Source organism: Pleurodeles waltl, chromosome 10, assembly GCF_031143425.1.
Source record: "Pleurodeles waltl isolate 20211129_DDA chromosome 10, aPleWal1.hap1.20221129, whole genome shotgun sequence".
Taxonomy (NCBI): domain Eukaryota; kingdom Metazoa; phylum Chordata; class Amphibia; order Caudata; family Salamandridae; genus Pleurodeles; species Pleurodeles waltl.
Genome location: NC_090449.1, coordinates 921,729,862 through 921,749,737, shown reverse-complemented (window position 1 = coordinate 921,749,737; position 19,876 = coordinate 921,729,862). Strand labels below are relative to the sequence as shown.

At 43.7% G+C, this 19,876-nt stretch overlaps 1 protein-coding gene across 1 annotated transcript in view; it reads right to left on the bottom strand.

Annotated features, from left to right (window-relative positions):
* Nucleotides 1-19,676, bottom strand: part of POLR1F (RNA polymerase I subunit F) — a 28,592-nt gene extending 8,916 nt beyond the window's left edge. Inside the window, exons 1-2 of the mRNA XM_069211691.1 lie at nt 19,019-19,676; nt 12,714-12,855 (exon numbers count right to left, since the gene is read on the bottom strand). Coding sequence (XP_069067792.1) covers nt 12,714-12,855; nt 19,019-19,284 — 408 coding nt within the window. The 5' untranslated portion in view covers nt 19,285-19,676. The remainder of the gene's footprint in view (nt 1-12,713; nt 12,856-19,018) is intronic.
* Nucleotides 19,677-19,876: the final 200 nt, after the last annotated feature.

Sequence of the window (19,876 nt, the reverse complement as noted above, 5' to 3'; positions counted from 1 at the left end):
AATCAACTTGCCGTAAGGCAATCCAAAGTTCTGTGAGGAACTAGAGTCTTTGTGCTGGTGTTTCTCCTTCTGTGTGGGTTGGGGTACTCATTTTAGCCTTTGAAGGTTTACCTCGCTACCTCTGATTGTTCGTTGTGTCCTACCCTCCGGTGGACCTGGGCTGCAAGCTTGGTGTTTTGTATACCACCCTTCCCTGACTGTTACCTAACCGTAAGGAATCCCAAGGTGCATAGCCCTGCCACCCGCCGTGTCGGATGTAGCCTCCCCATCATCCTAGAGTTCCTTCATGCCACACCACCAGTGTGTTACTGCCCAGTGGTGGCTCCTCCCTGTCCATTCATTTCAAGCCAGCTAGTCTCATGGCTGCCCATAAATTGGACCTTAACACCTGCTTTTCCTTCGGGAACAAGTGTATGCCGTCACTGTGAAAGTATTCCGGCTTCTGTAGATTGATGTCAGATGCTCGCTGTTAGAAATGGGGTTTTTGGTTGGCAGTCAGGTTGCCCTCTGTCCAAGCAAGAACCCTCACTCTAGTCAGGGTAAGTCACACACAATCCAAAATCAGCCTGTGCTCACCCCCCGGTAGCTTGGCACGAGCAGTCAGGCTTAACTTAGAAGGCAATGTGTAAAGCATTTGTGCAATAAATCATACAATACCATAATATAACACCACAAAAATACACCACACAGTGTTTAGAAAAATATATAATATTTATCTGGGTATTTGCAGGTCAAAACGATCAAAGTTGCAATATGAATTTGTAAAGATATCACTGAAAAGTGATATAAAGTGTCTTAAGTCTTTAGAAAGCAAACAAAGTCTCTTTCAAACACAAAGTACCAGAGGGCCACAGGAGAAGAGATACGTGGAAAGCTGGTGTGGGCGTCGATTTCTCCTCAGCACACACAGACTTGCGTCGTTATTTTCCACGCGGGAAGTCGTGCGTCGTTTTCCGGCGCGCGGACAGTCTCTTTCTGTGGGTCACGGGGAGTACCAGATGTCCCGGGGTCTGTGCGTGGATTTTCCTGCTTGTTTTCCGGCTGCGCGTCGTTCTGTGGGGCTGCGCGTCGAAATTTCGATCTCACGGCAGGCGTCGCGTCGATTTCTCTTTGGGAGTTGGGCGGCGTTGTCCCTGCGAGGCCGTGCGTCAAAGTTTTGATCTCACGGCAGGTGTCGCGTCGATTTCTCCTTGGAAGTCGGGCGGCGTTGTCCTTGCGAGGCCGTGCGTCAAAGTTTTGATCTCACGGCAGGCGTCGCGTCGATTTCTCCTAGGAAGTCGGGTGGCGTTGTCCTTGCAAAGCCGTGCGTCAAAGTTTCGGTCGTCCCGAAGGCGTCGCGTCGATCAGCGTCGGTGTGCAGCGTTTTTCTTGCCGCGGAACAAGCTGTGCGTCGAAAATTTTGGCGCACGGAGCGTCCAAGTGGAAGAGAGAAGTCTTTTTGGTCCTGAGACTTCAGGGAACAGGAGGCAAGCTCTATCCAAGCCCTTGGAGAGCACTTTTACAGCCAGACAAGAGTTCAGCAAGGCAGCAGGCCAACAGCAAGGCAGCAGTCCTTTGTAGAAAAGCAGACAGGTGAGTCCTTTGAGCAGCCAGGCAGTTCTTCTTGGCAGGATGTAGTTTCTGGTTCAGGTTTCTTCTCCAGCAAGTGTCTGATGAGGTAGGGCAGAGGCCCTGTTTTATACTAAGTTGTGCCTTTGAAGTGGGGGTGACTTCAAAGAGTGTCTAAGAAATGCACCAAGCCCCCTTTCAGTTCAATCCTGTCTGCCAGAGTCCCAGTAGGGGGTGTGGCAGTCCTTTGTGTGAGGGCAGGCCCTCCACCCTCCCAGCCCAGGAAGACCCATTCAAAATGCAGATGTATGCAAGTGAGGCTGAGTACCCTGTGTTTGGGGTGTGTCTGAGTGGATGCACAAGGAGCTGCCAACTAAACCTAGCCAGACGTGGATTGAAGGGCACAACAAGGTTTTAGTGCAAAGAAATGCTCACTTTCTAAAAGTGGCATTTCTAGAATAGTAATATTAAATCCGACTTCGCCAGTCAGAAGGATTTTATATTACCATTCTGGCCATACTAAATATGACCTTCCTACTCCTTTCAGATCAGCAGCTGCCACTTCAACAATGTATGAGAGCAGCCCCAATGTTAGCCTATGAAGGGAGCAGGCCTCACAGTAGTGTAAAAACGAATTTAGGAGTTTTACACTACCAGGACATATAACCACACAAGTACATGTCCTGCCTTTTACCCACACAGCACCCTGCTCTAGGGGTTACCTAGGGCACACATTAGGGGTGACTTATGTATAGAAAACGGGGAGTTCTAGGCTTGGCAAGTACCTTTAAATGCCAAGTTGAAGTGGCAGTGAAACTGCACACACAGGCCTTGCAATGGCAGGCCTAAGACAAGGTTAAGGGGCTACTGAGGTGGGTGGCACAACCAGTGCTGCAGGCCCACTAGTAGCATTTAATCTACATGCCCTAGGCACATGTAGTGCACTCTACTAGGGACTTACAAGTAAATTAAATAGTCAATCATGGATAAACCAATCAATAGTACAATTTACACAGAGAGCATATGCACTTTAGCACTGGTTAGCAGTGGTAAAGTGCCCAGAGGTCAAAAGCCAACAACAACAGGTCAGAAAAAATAGGAGGAAGGAGGCAAAAAGTTTGGGGATGTCCCTGTCAAAAAGCCAGGTCCAACATGACCCCCCACCAGCCTAAAGCCAGGGGAGAGCAATCACTATCCTGATGTACTTCCCTGTTTGAGGCGATAGAACAAGGACCCAGGCCCACAACAGCAGGGGCATGCTCCAGTTCTTCGCCTTCTTGACTCCAATTGGATCCCTCTGTCCATACTCTCAGGGCCCACTAAGCCAACCCATGGGGAACCTTTCTCCTTACCTGCGGATCCCATCTGTGCAGCACCTAACCTTCCTTTGCTTACAGATGTATCCCAGGAGCAGGATAGTACCACCATGACCAACACAGTGGTGTTGCCCACTCTACCCCCGGGGTGTGACACTTGTCCCCTCCCCAGGGATAACTCTGTCCACCCGGACACCAAGCCACAGTGGTTACAGACAGTTGCCAGGGATTAGAGCCAGGCCCCAGGCCTCTCAAAGCTCTTCCACCACTGTGGCTGTGGAGAGTGGGGGGCGGTAGCCCCAGGTGCTGGGCACCCTTTAACCACTCTCCCTTCCACCAGGTCAGGGATGACAGCCTGAACCTGGTCCTCCCCTCTGGGGCTCTGTACCCTCCCTCCTGGAGCGGTACCCCCAGAGTCCAACATGGTCAGGGTGCTTATAGAAGTCGCCCTGTACCATTCCTCCACCAGTGCAGGGCTGTTAACATGCAACTGACCCTCCAACCTGGGGTCTGTACCTTCAGGTTGGACTAGGGCCCGGGGTGACGCTTCCCTCCCCCTGCCCTCCCTTCTGGGGTCCAGCACCCTCCAACTAGGAGTGGCCTCCTCAGAAGACAACATGGTAGGGGCACTGTTATCAGAAGCCCCTCCCACCAGGTCCGGGGGGAAACCCTGAACCTGGTCTTCCAGCCCAGGGTCTGTACCCTCAGACTGGATCACTGCCTGGCAAACCAGGACTTTCTGGGAGGCACACCTACACCCCACCAGGTCAGAGTTTAACCTCTGCACCTGACCATTCAACTCAGAGTCACCACCCTGAAGTTGAACAATTGCCTGGCACGCCAGGACTTCCTGGAGGGCACACTGACCCTCCACCAGGTCAGAGTTTAACCTCTGAACTTGGCCATCCAACTCAGAGTCACCACCCTGAAGTTGAACCATCGCCTGGCACGCCAGGCCTTCCTGGAGGGCACACTGACCCTCCACCAGGTCAGAGTTTAACCTCTGGACCTGGTTCTCCAACCTAGGGTCACCACCCTGAGGTTGGACAACTGCCTGGTACACCAGGACTTTCTGGGGGGCACACCTACCTCCCACCAGGTCAGAGTTTAACCTCTGAACCCGGTTATCCAACCCAGAGTCAACACCCTGAGGTTGGACAACTGCCTGGCATAGCAGGACTTTCAGGGAGGCACACCTACCTCCCACCAGGTCAGAGTTTAACCTCTGAGCCTGGTTCTCCAACCCAGGGCCACCACCCTGAGGATGGGCAATTGCCTGGCACACCAGGACTCTCTGGGAGGCACACCTACCTCCCACCAGGTCAGAGTTTAACCTCTGAACCTGGTTAGCCAACCCAGAGTCACCACCCTGAGGATGAACCATTGCCTGGCAGGCCAGGACTTCCAGGGAGGCACACCTACCTCCCACCAGGTCAGAGTTTAACCTCTGAGCCTGGTTCCCCAACCCAGGGTCACCACCCTGAGGTTGGGCAATTGCCTGGCACAGCAGGACTTCTTGGGAGGCACACCTACCTCCCACCAGGTCAGAGTTTAACCTCTGAACCTGGGTATCCAACCCAGAATCACCACCCTGAGGTTGAATCTTTGCCTGGCATGCCAGGACTTCCTGGGGGGCACTCTCACCCCCCACAAGGGACACACCGTCCCCAAGGGCCACACAAGAGTCTGGTTGGCGCAGGTCTCCCGACCTCTGCCCATCCGGCAGAGTCTGGGTTTCCCCCAAACCAGAAACGGTTTCACCTGGGTCATTCCTGGGGGGCTCTGCTCTCAGAGCTGACCCTTGACTCTCAAGGTCCTCCACTGGGGTCTGCAACCCCCTCTCAACCCTATGTCTGGACTTCTGCACCCCCTCACTAGGAGGGGTACTGCCAGACACCAGAACTGTTGGGATGCTGGCTACAGTCACCCTCCCCCCCCCCCCCCCAAGTTCTTCTGACACTGTGTGGCTTCTCTCAAAAGGTGGCCCTACGGTACAGGCTAGGCTTCCCTCCTGGTGTTCCCTCATGGAACCCTTTAGGACCTGGGACCTACCTAGGACACTACAATCCTTTCCCACCTCACTCGGTTGGGAAACATCTAGACCACACCCTTCAGGAGCACCCCCAAATGCCTCTTCAGACTCTCTGGTACTCACCCAGAAGTCTGCCTCCATTGTAAGTTCCCTGGGGTCAGAGAACTCACACTCCACCTGGTGTTGGCGTAGCTCTGGAAAATAAGGACCAGACATATGCTCTCCAGCAATTACATCACTCTGCTTTTCACAGGTAATAACCACAGTACCCTTCACCCAACCATCCAGTGACTCAACCTTGAAAAAGCACTCTACATCACCCTTCTGAGACTGGTGAGACAGTATCTGACTGTCCCTGACACTCAACCCATACTCTTCTGGGATGTCTCTACACTCTATATCCAGGACGTCCACTAAGGGGGAACCCTTTTCTCTGTCACTCTCTGCTAGAGCCAGTAAAGTGTCCCTCCCCCCAGTAGGAATATGACTCCCTGTGCCAGTTCCCCAATCCTTCTCAGGGACCCTGTGCATAACGGGAACTACCTCATAACCTTGAACCACCTGGGGTGTGTCAACTCCCTTCTTCAAGTTGGGCACCCCATCTCTGGGCTTGTGCCCTTCTTCAGCAGTACCGGATGCAAGATTTTTGCTGCCACCATCTGAACTGGACTCAGCCCTTCCGGCCTCCAGTTTCAGCTCTTTACAGCTCAGCTCTTGAGCTGCAATCTGTTCTTCTTCCAGGACTAAGAGTCTTTTTGCCTCAACCCTTGCAAGATACTCCTCTAATTGTTGCTCCTGTCACCTTTGGCCTCGGAGCCATTCATCTATCTCTGGGTCTCTTTCCTCATCCGAGTAGTCTTCCTCCTCATGTGAGCAGTCTTCCTCCTCATGTGCGTAGTCCTCCTCCTCATCTGAGGGGTACTTAGTCATTTGGTTTCTTGCTGCCTCTCTCTCTGCCCATCTTTCCTCCCCCCAGACTATGTAGTTATGTAGCATCTCCGCCTTAGTAGATCTCCTTGCTACAGGAAGGCCCCATTTTCTGCAAAGCTTCCTTAGGTCAGCCTTAGTGAGGTGGTCAGTACGAACAAAGAATGAGTAGGTAAGCAATCCCATTCTGATAAGATCTTACCAGCAAAAACCAAAATCCAAAGTCCAAAATATCAATAGTATATCCAGGAGGACATCAGAGAATCAAAAGCCAAAAAAAGATGAAAAATTAAGTTGACCTTCAACTGTGGGTAGGTAGTGAAATACTTAGCTACTGTATGTCACTGCACAAACACAAGTCCTATCCTCACCGCTGATCACCAATGTTAGAAATGGGGTTTTTGGTTGGCAGTCAGGTTGCCCTCTGTCCAAGCAAGAACCCTCACTCTAGTCAGGGTAAGTCACACACAATCCAAAATCAGCCTGTGCTCACCCCCCGGTAGCTTGGCACGAGCAGTCAGGCTTAACTTAGAAGGCAATGTGTAAAGCATTTGTGCAATAAATCATACAATACCATAATATAACACCACAAAAATACACCACACAGTGTTTAGAAAAATATATAATATTTATCTGGGTATTTGCAGGTCAAAACGATCAAAGTTGCAATATGAATTTGTAAAGATATCACTGAAAAGTGATATAAAGTGTCTTAAGTCTTTGTTTGCTTTCTAAAGACTCTTTCAAACACAAAGTACCTGGTTTCTGGTGGAAAATCTCCTCAGAGGGCCACAGGAGAAGAGAAACATGGAAAACTGGTGTGGGCGTCGATTTCTCCTCAGCACACACAGACTTGCGTCTTTATTTTCCACGCGGGAAGTCGTGCGTCGTTTTCCGGTGCGCGGACAGTCTCTTTCTGTGGGTCACGGGGAGTACCAGATGTCCCGGGTCTGTGCGTGGATTTTCCTGCTTGTTTTCCGGCTGCGCGTCGAAATTTCGATCTCACGGCAGGTGTCGCGTCGATTTCTCCTTGGAAGTCGGGCGGCGTTGTCCTTGCGAGGCCGTGCGTTAAAGTTTCGGTCGTCCCGAAGGCGTCGGTGTGCAGCGTTTTTCTTGCCGCGGAACAAGCTGTGCGTCGAAAATTTCGGCGCACGGAGCGTCCAAGTGGAAGAGAGAAGTCTTTTTGGTCCTGAGACTTCAGGGAACAGGAGGCAAGCTCTATCCAAGCCCTTGGAGAGCACTTTTACAGCCAGACAAGAGTTCAGCAAGGCAGCAGGCCAACAGCAAGGCAGCAGTCCTTTGTAGAAAAGCAGACAGGTGAGTCCTTTGAGCAGCCAGGCAGTTCTTCTTGGCAGGATGTAGTTTCTGGTTCAGGTTTCTTCTCCAGCAAGTGTCTGATAAGGTAGGGCAGAGGCCCTGTTTTATACTAAGTTGTGCCTTTGAAGTGGGGGTGACTTCAAAGAGTGTCTAAGAAATGCACCAAGCCCCCTTTCAGTTCAATCCGGTCTGCCAGAGTCCCAGTGGGGGGTGTGGCAGCCCTTTGTGTGAGGGCAGGCCCTCCACCCTCCCAGCCCAGGAAGACCCATTCAAAATGCAGATGTATGCAAGTGAGGCTGAGTACCCTGTGTTTGGGGTGTGTCTGAGTGAATGCACAAGGAGCTGTCAACTAAACCTAGCCAGACGTGGATTGAAGGGCACAACAAGGTTTTAGTGCAAAGAAATGCTCACTTTCTAAAAGTGGCATTTCTAGAATAGTAATATTAAATCCGACTTCGCCAGTCAGCAGGATTTTATATTACCATTCTGGCCATACTAAATATGACCTTCCTGCTCCTTTCAGATCAGCAGCTGCCACTTCAACAATGTATGAGAGCAGCCCCAATGTTAGCCTATGAAGGGAGCAGGCCTCACAGTAGTGTAAAAACGAATTTAGGAGTTTTACACTAACAGGACATATAACCACACAAGTACATGTCCTGCCTTTTACCCACACAGCACCCTGCTCTAGGGGTTACCTAGGGCACACATTAGGGGTGACTAATGTATAGAAAAAGGGGAGTTCTAGGCTTGGCAAGTACCTTTAAATGCCAAGTCGAAGTGGCAGTGAAACTGCACACACAGGCCTTGCAATGGCAGGCCTGAGACAAGGTTAAGGGGCTACTGAGGTGGGAGGCACAACCAGTGCTGCAGGCCCACTAGTAGCATTTAATCTACATGCCCTAGGCACATGTAGTGCACTCTACTAGGGACTTACAAGTAAATTAAATAGTCAATCATGGATAAACCAATCAATAGTACAATTTACACAGAGAGCATATGCACTTTAGCACTAGTTAGCAGTGGTAAAGTGCCCAGAGGTCAAAAGCCAACAACAACAGGTCAGAAAAAATAGGAGGAAGGAGGCAAAAAGTTTGGGGATGTCCCTGTCAAAAAGCCAGGTCCAACACTCGCCCATCCCTTTTCGATTAAAAATGTCACTGCCACGTTCAATTTCTTTCTCAGTTTATCCAGAGCTGTTGACCAAGCACACCTCCATTTCTGCCTTGGAATGATCTCTGACCAGACTAGGGCAGTGCTGCCAAATAACTGATGCCTCTGTTAAATCAATCCTAACTCGAGCCAGAAGCTCCCTCCTGCCAGGTGGACCAGGTCATTGCTGTCCCCCCCGCCACACACAGGTGTATAATCAGGATGTTCTGCTGCCTTGGCTGGCATGCAAACTTTTGAGGGTAGATCCTTAATTGCTTCCAAGACATTTCAGGCAGACCGAACCACGTGATGTCTGTTGCAGGAGATCGCCGTTCTTTGGTCCACCCTGTTTCCACCAGGCTTGGATCCTGCACATGAACGAATGCCTGACCACCCACACAGCATTATCCTCTCTACCTGTTGTGATGCAAGCACAGAACACGGTGTTCTGACCTCCTGATGTGCAGAATTCTTTGATTGTTTTGTGCCAGATGATTTGCAGTTTTATCCCATGGTGTTGTGTGTATTTTAGTTTTTGTACTGGTTTGGCTGTTATTAAACTAGTAAAGAAAGATTTGGCATAATCCTGGTGTGTTTAACTAAATTTAAATTACATGAAGAGAGGGTAATTCCCTACCTACTGTAAAGGCGAGAGAGTATGCACAAGTCTTTCTTAGTCAGTCAGCAGCCAAATAACAGCTTAAGCAAAAACAACAAAAAAAAAAAAGGAGAAGGCAAATGGTTCACAACAAAGCCAGGCAATCTGTGTGCCGGCATTGTCAAGGCAGGTGGACTATCTGCGATTTAACAGTCAGACATTCATGCTTTATATATTTTTCTAATGTTAATTTCAGGTTACTTACCAACTGAAGCTGGAAAGCTCAACTTTCATGTCCCTCAATTCTAGAAGCAGTGCGCCACTCTTGGGACTTACAAGTTCAGAGTTACAAACCGGTCCAGTCTGTTTTTGGAAATGTCTATAAATTGAGAGAACTACACCCCACCTTTTTGGGTGTCTCCACAAGCCTTGCTGTTCAAGATCTTTACACTTAAGCATTATCATACTCGTACATAATCTATGCTTCCTGTTTTTTAAGGCATTTTCTACAAAAAATTATTCCACTAGCTCATTCTCTTCTCTATTAAATTCCATCAGTATTTCAAACAATGACCACACCATAGAATGCGTTCAAGAATCGAAAGCTGCCCCTCAGAGCTCTAGTTAAATTGAGAGACAATATGCATCATAAACGATCCGGGGGACAAGAAACAGCAACACTTTAGGTGACTGATTAAGGTGTGTGAGCAACATATCTACATATAAGTAAAATGCACCCCAGCGACAATCTCAGGAGGCATGGAAGTTCAAAATCACACCTAGCTTGAGGGCATTCTTTACAAGTCAAGCCACAGAGTGTGTAGTTTCCAATCATATTGTTAGACTTTCCTTGATAAGCAGTTTGGTTGGACTTGAATCCACCTAATCAGACCGAGTAGGAAATATAACAATTCCTCAGCAACTGCGACACTAGTCATACTCTTGAAAATGTAAATCAAAAAGTGAAATACTGTCATCTACATTTATTCACTCTAGTCTTAATGATCAGTATGACTTTTTTACATTTCTGAAACGGACAAACTACCCAGTGTTTTGATAACGAAAAAAAATAGAAACAAAAATAAACACTCCATTTACTCTGCAACACAAGCTAGATACAACATTAATCTTCTTAGATCTTATCACATTCTATCATGGTTGCTGCGAGCTGGAAATGTCAAGACGGCACCTCCCAGTTTATTTCTACCAGCCAACAAGTATGAAGAGGGAAAATCTCATGTCTGACAGGTGCAATCAACAAATGGCTAATCAGTAAGTCAATGCCACTTACAACAACAAATGACAGAGCAGGGCTGATTTATTCAAAACTGTATAAATGGTATAAACTCCTTTGAAACGCTAACATTCTCTTATTTTTGGCCAGACCTAAAAAGCATGTATAAGAAAAGTTTGATGCAATAAACTATATTTTACGCTACGTAGCGCTGTTGTAATAAAATCCTTCAAATTGTAAGTCACAAGGTTCAAAAAAAAAAAAAAAAATTGATCTGATAAGCAACACAATTCAACACAGTTTTTAAATGATGCGGACATAAGAGCCTCTAAAAAAGACCAAGCCTTAACAAACCTGTCCCAAGGAGTTAGTTTTTAGCCAGCATTTAGTGGTAGAACCAGAAAGAGATACACACATATAACACATTCTATATTCTTCACTCATCAGGTCAGGTCAGGAATAGATAGAAAAGAATATTATTTTTCAACCATCCAAGACAGGTTTCCTACTATCCAGCTTACACCAACTGGCTTTGACCCATATGTTACTGAGAGCTATGCCGGCTGCAATCAGACAAACAATGACTTCTGCTTATCAACAACAGGGAAAGCATTAGGTTATCAGCAGCATAAACAAAGAACATAATACTAGATGAGAGAAAATTACATCCTTGTTTCTGAGATAAAAAGGTACTTGCGCACAATCAAACTGATGAGCAACTTCTGCAATGAATCTAAAAGAATGGAGTATGCAATGGTGTTAAATCATAAGAAATGGTAGATCAGTAGCACCCCACTTATCTTTCACAGCAGATCACCCAAGGAAACGACAAGCATGAAGTCAGGTCATAAACGAGGCTGGAAATCCAGTAACTGGTTATCCCTTCCAACATATTCTGTACTTAAGTAAGGATTTCCTTTACAAGGGATTTACAGTATAAAGCAAACTGGACACTGGATGATTAGAAGAAACCTAGAGGGGCATGCTATGCGTCCAGTATGATGATGGCAAGCAAAAACTAAGAGGGCTTTGAAGCTGTGCTGTAGGTGAAGAAATATTCTTACTGAAGCTGTCGATGAGGCAGAAAGACTTCCAAAGATAAGCAAAGAAAAACAAAAACCTTTGCAGAATCCAAAGATAACACTTCATGTTTACATTTCTTGTCAGAACTAATAAACCATAATATGCACATATACTTCACCACTGTCAGTTACATTCAGACTGTGTATTAACTTACAAACATGGATATAACTTTTCATGCCAATACCTTTCATTGGAATTTGGGAAGTAAAACTTAGATACTCAAATCTTGGTCACAGCATCAAATATATGTAGTTTGCCTTGGTATCCAAATTATTTCCACATTGTTTTTATGCAAGGTGAAATGGTGGGAAGGCACAAATTAAGCTCTGGGTCTAGCATGGTTTAAGACAAGTTCAGGAAACTTTTGGTCTTTTTATTGGGAGGAGTAAGGAGAAACTTTTTTTCACATACCTCTATTCTGTTGGGCTTCAAGACACTAATGGAGACTTTGTGCAACATTTTATTTGCAATTTATTGACAATGATCTTTGGGTGTTATGTGACTATAAGGGAGTGGGTTTTTTGTAAAGTGTTTTCATAATAGCAATACACCTTGTTGGTCTATTCTGATGTATATTTTTTATTTACTTCACACACAAAAAAAAAAAGGATTACATTCCTTAATATCATGACAATCATAAGTGGGGGGAGAAAAATGTAATCTCAATCTTGCTGAGTTCTTTTTTTATTACTAAGGTTTGAATCATGACAATGCCAAATCTAGGAGATGCAAAACACTTTAATCCAGTGGTTTACCCACATGACAAGAAAAATTTATGCAAAAGCTAAATGATATTCATGTTTTGCAGATTTCAAATGAAAGCAACTTAAATAGAAACACATTGACAGGATTTAACTTACTTAACAAACCAGCCTATATGGGCCAAAACAAAGGAATCATGTTGCAGCTGCACATAAACTTGGTTTTGGGAACCTTACTTTCAAAAGATGTCTGACAAATTGCATTGTGTTCAATGGTAGCATAAGAATATTCGCCCATTTATGGTAGTACAGCACACTTACTGCCAAATTCACAAAATTACGAACATTATCATTTCAACAAATTTTTTCATACAAATAATTCAATTAGTACAATTTAGGTTTTCTCTAACTTCTTTTACACCACAGAACAATAAGGTGTGATCTAAACAGGTATGTCATTGTGAAGCCATTAGACATGCATGCTGCCTGTGGAAACATGATGTAGACAAAAGTGAAGAAAAGATAAACCTACTGTCACATAAATTCTAAGGGTGATTCTACATTAGATTCCAGATAAGACTAGCTAATAGATAGTCTAACACCTTATTCTTTGGATTGTCAATTTGTATTTCAGAAATGGATGGGATTAAATTATTTATTTTTATTTTTAAGTAACTTCAGCAAACTATATAGCTGGGTTTAACATGTATTTTTCCATGTGCATTTCAACAAAAATTTACAAAAACATAACAAAACAAAGAAGTACAATAGACAAAAAAATATTTGGGGCAAAGTACCAACATACCACAAGTTTTTCCCCTGCCCTGGGACGGAAGATAACAAATTCGGCTTCAATAGTAAGATGAATATATCCTTGGTCATCATAAATATCCCCCAACTCGCCCACAATTTTGATGTCATCGTAGGCAACTGGAACTCCATTAAGGCTACAAGTAGGAAGGAAGAAAAAGTGTTGTAACGTTACACTTTAGTACTTATGTTGATTTTACAAAATGACTAAAAAAAAATTAAAAAAAATTACATTTCCATTAAGTAAAAACAATGACTTTCATCCTTTTTTCACTACAAATTTTGCATCAAGTCAAATCACTATTAAATGCTTCAATAGCAGGGTGTAGAATTGTATACATTATGTTACTTGTCCAAGAAATGGAATTGTTCACAAGTCTGCTTGTTCTGAAAAACAAATCCACTTGTCACTTTTGGTGCTATGCAAGCAGATGACACATTATGGCAACATTCTCATTATGAATGCATAACCAACCTTTGCATTTAAAAGGGAGAGGGAATGAGAGAAGAAACGGAGAAGCCCATGTCTGCAGTCTCCCAACTGAATATCACAACCACATCAGGGAAACGTGTCCAGTATGAGGCTGAATGAAATACTTCTGCATCTTCGGTATGGGGAGATAACTCTTTGTGAGGACACATTTTTGTCCCTAACTTCAGGCTACAGGACCCTTTAATATTGATTGAAATATATGGGATGACCTCACACACTCATCTGGGTGTCATGCTTCATCTACGGTCATCCAGTGTTCACCAAAAAATCCTCTAAAGGCCGGCGGGGTAGACTAGATTAGAGTATCATACAGAGAATTAGCTTAGAATGCAGGGGTGTAGAGTGGAGTAGTACAGAATGAGTGCATAGGTGTAGAGAGTATTGGCATGGAATGCAGTGGCATTGAGTGCAGTGTTGCGGAGTGGTGGCAAGTGGAGCTGGGCACAGTGGAGTGAAGTGGTCTAGACTGGAGGGTGTAGAGGAGAGTGCATTGGAAAAAAGTAGAGTGGTGCCGATTAGAGAGCACATAGCGAAGTGTTGTAGAGTGGAGTAAAGTGCAGTAACATGGTGTGAAGTAGAGTGGTACAGAGTAGAGCGCAATGGTGCAGATTAGAGTGCCACAAAGTGGGGTATGCATGGTGTGGTAGGACACTGCCATTACAGACATATTTTCAATTGAGAATTGAGATGACCATTGCATTTGCACAGACATACAGTTTTACTAATAAACGTATAAAGTTCAAAATGATAAGGTGTGGAAATGGCATCATCTAGTGTATTGATTTGATCATATTAAAAGTGTTTACAGCACACCTCAGAATTAACAACAAAAAATTGCTTCATTTGTGCTTTGCTAATTCTCTTCAGTGTAACATTTACACAGGCTTAGTACTTAATAAGGCAGAAAAATATGTGAAACAGTGCAATGCACAGATGTGAGAATATAATCTATAAAATATTCACATGCCATCGTGAAGTATTTCAGAAGCAAAGGCAAAAATCAATAGTGACCTATTCTGAAAGTTCCCGTCTATATACACATGTGCACACTCCTCCAGAATCCAGAAATGTTTACTTATAAACCACTGAGTTTTGCATTAAATGTCAACTCTACTAAAGCCTTAACCTTAGGACCTGTTATGGTTTCTCATGCAGGGAAATTAAATTGTTTCTGTGAATGAAAATTGCAATGCATGTCAAAAATACCAGATACTCTTTCACACACAAATAGCCTTTCAATTAGTCTGTTTGATTACTTTATGAATGAAAAATCATTTATTTGGATGATCGGCTGGCTTAGAATAGAGGTAGAAAGATGGTGTGAGAAAAAAACACATACGGTTCACACATCATTTTTATGTTTTTCCCATGGGAGGTTAATGCAGTCTGAAACACATTCTACTGCTTTAGATGGTTTTCCAGTGCAGTTTGTGCTCATGACTTGAGGGGTTACCTTCAGTCGGTCTGTCAGGAGAAGGAGAAGCTTGTGCACCTGTGAGTGGAGAATCTAAACTCTGCAGCCTTGATGGGGAAAGTGGGAAGAATTTTATATCAGGAACTGATATAGGGTGCATGTGTTAAAAATTCTAAGCACAGCGCAAGCGCTATGCAGGCAAAACAAAGTTAAAAAAAAGTTCCCCAAAAGCGGATGAAAATAGTACTTGGGACTCTGGACACTGATAAGAGGAAACAAGGAACAAGCATTGGAAAATGCAGGAAATAGTATACAACAAACACCAAAGCAGGGTGGGTCAATTTTGCTTGCACCAGTGTAAATTAGCCCCTCCCCAGGGATCCACTGCTTATGAATCACCAGTCCTCGACATAAAACAAGGCGTTAAAGAGGAACGCTCAATTATACAGAAATACTTCCCTAATGGGTAGTGGTAGTCCAAATCGAGAGAGAAAATCCAACTAAATAAAAGGAAAATTCCTTCCTATCCAGTTCATCAAATTCATCAGCCAAGTATCAGAGAGAAGCAATGTCACATTCACATTTTATTAATTTCTGTTTGTAGCATACAGCAGACCAGCCAACGTGTTTCGTTCAAAGAAGGACCTAATCAGGGTCATATCAGTATATTAATACTGCTTGTATTCATTATGTCTGATAGATTTCCCACAATCCAGTACATAGGAGAAACAGTACCTTGCCCAGTTAGGATCTGTATCAGATAACCAGCATGAAGTGATCGCAGGAAAGAGTATACTACAGCCAATAGAAATTAAGGAACTGTAAGTGGCAAGCCCTTGAACCAATGAAAACAAAGGACCGGATGTAAGCCCCTTTTAAGATTTATATTGTGTACAAAAATGTCATAAGAACAGCATAAGCGCTACGCTGGCGAAACCTAAAAAGGGATATGGGATATGTAAGAAAATATTATGTTTCCTACATCCAACTTGGGTGACGAGTTTCAGCCTTCTTAGTGGCCCAAAGAAAGGTCCAGGACTTTCTTCAGGACTGGAATCCTACTTTACCTAGGATGAATCCCCCTCTACACAGACACACCTTCAGCATTTATACATGCAATACCAGTGGGAGCTTTCTGCTGGGGAGCAAAGATTTGCTTATCTGACATCTGGAGGAGCACAAATGCTTTTAGTAGGTTAGCTAACAGGGTGAGAATTTTGATGAATGTGTGACTACAAGGTTCCACTCTGACTCCTCCATAATGTTTCAAAATCCCATAGTAAGGGACCTCCTTTAATACTAACTGATAAGCAAAACTTACCATCTTCTTCTGGAAAACTCAAATGTGGCACTTTAAACTGGCAATCTACAGGCTAGTTCTGCAGGGGATTGGGCCTACTTGTCCACTGAACAAAATGAACATAAAAACTTGCTTCCCTTGAGCGCAAACCGACAGGTTCTGTGATATTTTTTCTCTATACCACAGAGGTGTGGAAATCATAAGGTACCTTCCATGGATATGCTCTTTTCTGATGGACGATATCATATCCCAACAGATTCCTCGCCTAGAAGCTTCTCCAGGCAGCAGACTGGATTAAAACAATTCATCCATTCAATGCTAGGTTGGGCTGGTGTCCCCTAGCAGTCGATCGGCTAGATGTTACTACTGGTAGCGATGAACTATTGCCATAAAGGAACTATCCATGCCCGTTCTGCCTAATTCTCCATTTATAAAGAGGCAAGAGCCAAATGGGGAGTCAAAAATGCTAGTTAACTATCAGAAGAAAAAAAAACATTAACACAGAATTACCATACCCCAAAGAGAGGCTGAGCAATAGTGATGAATATTCAGCAACAAGACAAAGGCCACAATTAGGAGTGCCTTGAAGGATGATATGCTATGCACTGGACCCAATAAAATCCAATACCACAGGGACTGAAATACACTGAACATGATAATTAGCACCTTATGCAATTATTACTCTTAATTCCAAGTAAACTGTGGATATCAGTGTGTTCTGCATTTAAACCTCCATGTTCCTGCATTTACCCAGCCTATTTAAAGCATTACATTTTGTCATGTTTTATGCAGGGATAGCGAAAAAATGAAGCACTTTTAAACAAGAGCAAACACTCATAACAAAAACTGTTTACAAGATGTCACTCAATTTACATCAAGCACTAAACAAGAGTATTAGGTTGCCTGAAGAAAAAAAAAAAAAAAAAAAAAAAAAAAAAAACACACAACATACTGGAAAAAGCAAATACTCATAGGGACTGCGCAATTAAGTAAAGAAAGTGAAATATAAGCAGGATCACCTTAATGAATTTTAATCTTGTTCGGAAATCGATCAGTGGTTCTGTATGAAACGTTAAGGACATGAATACAGGGTCCGAGAGGGACCCGTCTCAATGTCCATTTTAACTCACTACTGGGCCTGAAACTCTGTGTTCCAGTCCACTTAAAACCGAGTCTAGTATATTTTTGTGCCTATTTTACGATGTTGCCACCTTTCCAAAAGAAAACTACCAAGCATTTGTTCACGTTTTAGGAGTATGTAAAGGCCCAGATGTGATACTTTATTAGAGCTTCATAAAGTAATCTGTATTCATTTGTAACATGACCTTTTTGTTTACTTATCAGTCAGGATTAATTAAGCCAGCTTTAAAGGGTAGATTGCTCATCTTGAAAAGATATCAAGGGATGGGTCCAATAACTCAAAGTGTTTTTATTCAGAGCAGAATTTTCTGGCAAACCACTTGACCAAACACAACCCCCTTCTCGCACTGGAACCCAGGCAGTAATGCCTTCAGAACATCTGCAGTGAAGATCACCAAGTTGCTTACTTACAAACCACTGAAACATATACTTGTGGTAAGAAAGGAAAAGAAGCAGCTTTTTGAGCAGACCCACAACAATTAATATAGAGTACAATCTATTTGAAATTGTTATCACTGCCTTGTCTTTGTTAAAATTAGAGAAACCTATAAATAGATGGTCATCAATCAATGATTTCTTTGATCGCTCCACAGAGAAATGCAATACGTACTTAGGATTTGGATAAATAAATCACCATTACTCTAAATAAATGAAACAGGTGACAAAATGTAGACAGCAATAGTTTGCGAGATGTAGCTGTCGGAAACAACCTTCATTAGAAGGCAAGATTATTTAAGGTTCACTAATTCAGGATACAAACCTACCAAAGCACAATAACTGTCCTTCTATGGAGAAACTACCGATAGTAGATCCTTTCCCGTGTTCCATACATGACAACAATACAACGCTGACCGTGATTCAGAATGAAAAGGCAGTATAATCACACAAGACTAGTGACCGGGCACATGATGCTTACACCATAATTAAAAAACAATTTTCTGTTTTAATGACTTAACATTCACTAATTTAAAAGACAACGTTCTTAAATTCTGAACAGGCGTACTGCATAAACGTAATCCTTTTAGACATGCAACACTGACGGACTATTGATTGATGGTTCGGAGGGGGACCTAAAAACACCACCACTAATGGTGTATTTAACGCAAGACACAAGATGCAGTCACTTGAGTACTGACGTCTGTCACGTGTACTAATCGACAAACAAGATTCTTTTAAAGATAACATGAGAGACCACAGTGAAAAGATTTTACGACTGTAACGTATGGTGTAGCATTTAAGATCGCTGCTAACACAGTGCCTTGGTGCATGTGATTATACAGCTAATGGAAAAGGAAACGTCTGGATACGAAACTTAGAAACTTATTTTCACACATTAACACACAAGATTGATTGAAAGACAAGTGTTAGCTGTTTGCGAGACGTTAACATTTCAGTTTAGCACATACAATTAATAAACTAATTGCAGAGTTGTGCGCGTAAACTGCATGGCATAGGCTTCGAAGCGTTCGCAGTGGGGTAACGTCGCAAACGCGAAGAGCAGTGTGACTCCTACAGGCACCTGTCATATAAGTATGTTTGTATCCCGTAAGCCAGATACTATTGCGATGAAAAACGTTCAAGTAGATAATAAAGCTACTTTACAGATCTGAATTCAAGAGAATTGTCACAAAAAAGTTCTAATACAAGCTGGGTAAGTCAGTGGGTCGAAAGACTTACTGCAGAGAATGTCGTAAAAGTAATGTCACATTCCAACACCAGCGCGATAGCTCATTCCCAGTAAGCAAAGCAATGCCAACGTGCGCTCTAACACGTGAGCATACAAATAATTTAAAAACTAAAGTTTAAAAGAAGTAATGTTTAAAAAAAGTAAAAAGATTCAAAACGTAAATTTAAAAGAATGTTGGTTTGCCTATCCCAAAGCAGCACCAATGTCGGCTACATCACATTTCAACCATTAACACTCAGGGCGATCTGTTGCCATTAGTGGTTTACCTCTCGCTGTATCGAAGCAACTCGGTGTTGAGCTGGTTTCGTATGCCAGTTTTCTTCATTCGGAGATATTTAGGTGGCAGCGCCATGTGTCTGCGGTGGGTGTCAAGCACCAGGCAGGAGTAGCGACTATTAAGCAGCGCAGAGGCTTCTGAGAAGGAGGGCAGCACTGTTCCCGAGAGGCCGCCAAGTTCCACTGACTTTTCTGGCACATGTTGGGTTTCGCCAACGAGCAACACCTTACTGCCTGAGATCCCTTGATCAACCATGCTGCAACAAGCACTAGGACTCCATGTTCTGACGGGCGCCTACATTGTACGTCATCACGCACAGACATCTGTATACGCGAGAATACAGGAAACAATATAGTGAATCAGCGGCCGTGTTTGTTAGTAGCAACACGGATTAAATTGAACGAGGCTAGAAAAATAAGTGTTACTTTCTTTTAAAGCCGAAAGTAATTCACTAGAAATTACGAGTATTTTATGTCATATTATTAGACTTCGAGTTTCTCGGAATGTAAAATAAGTTTGTCGTCGTCTATTTTAAATGTGCTTTTGAATTTCATAGCTTGCCTCTTTTCGGAAAAAAGACTAATCTAGAAATTCGCGGTGGTCTTTTAGCTTGACGATTGAGCTGGGCATCCAAATAAGCACTTCAGTTCTGTTCCTCGGTGCCAGGCTAATGAGGTGCTCCTTTGGGAGCTACGAGTTCAGTTAAAGAACTAGAGCGCTGTCATTTAAATGTTCTTTTTGTAAAACGGAACGGTGAGTGCCATGTTGAAGTACCTGTGAACTCGTAGCATTTCCTAGAACGAAGTTTCACTATATAGGTTAAATGAGGATCAACATTTTTCTAGCT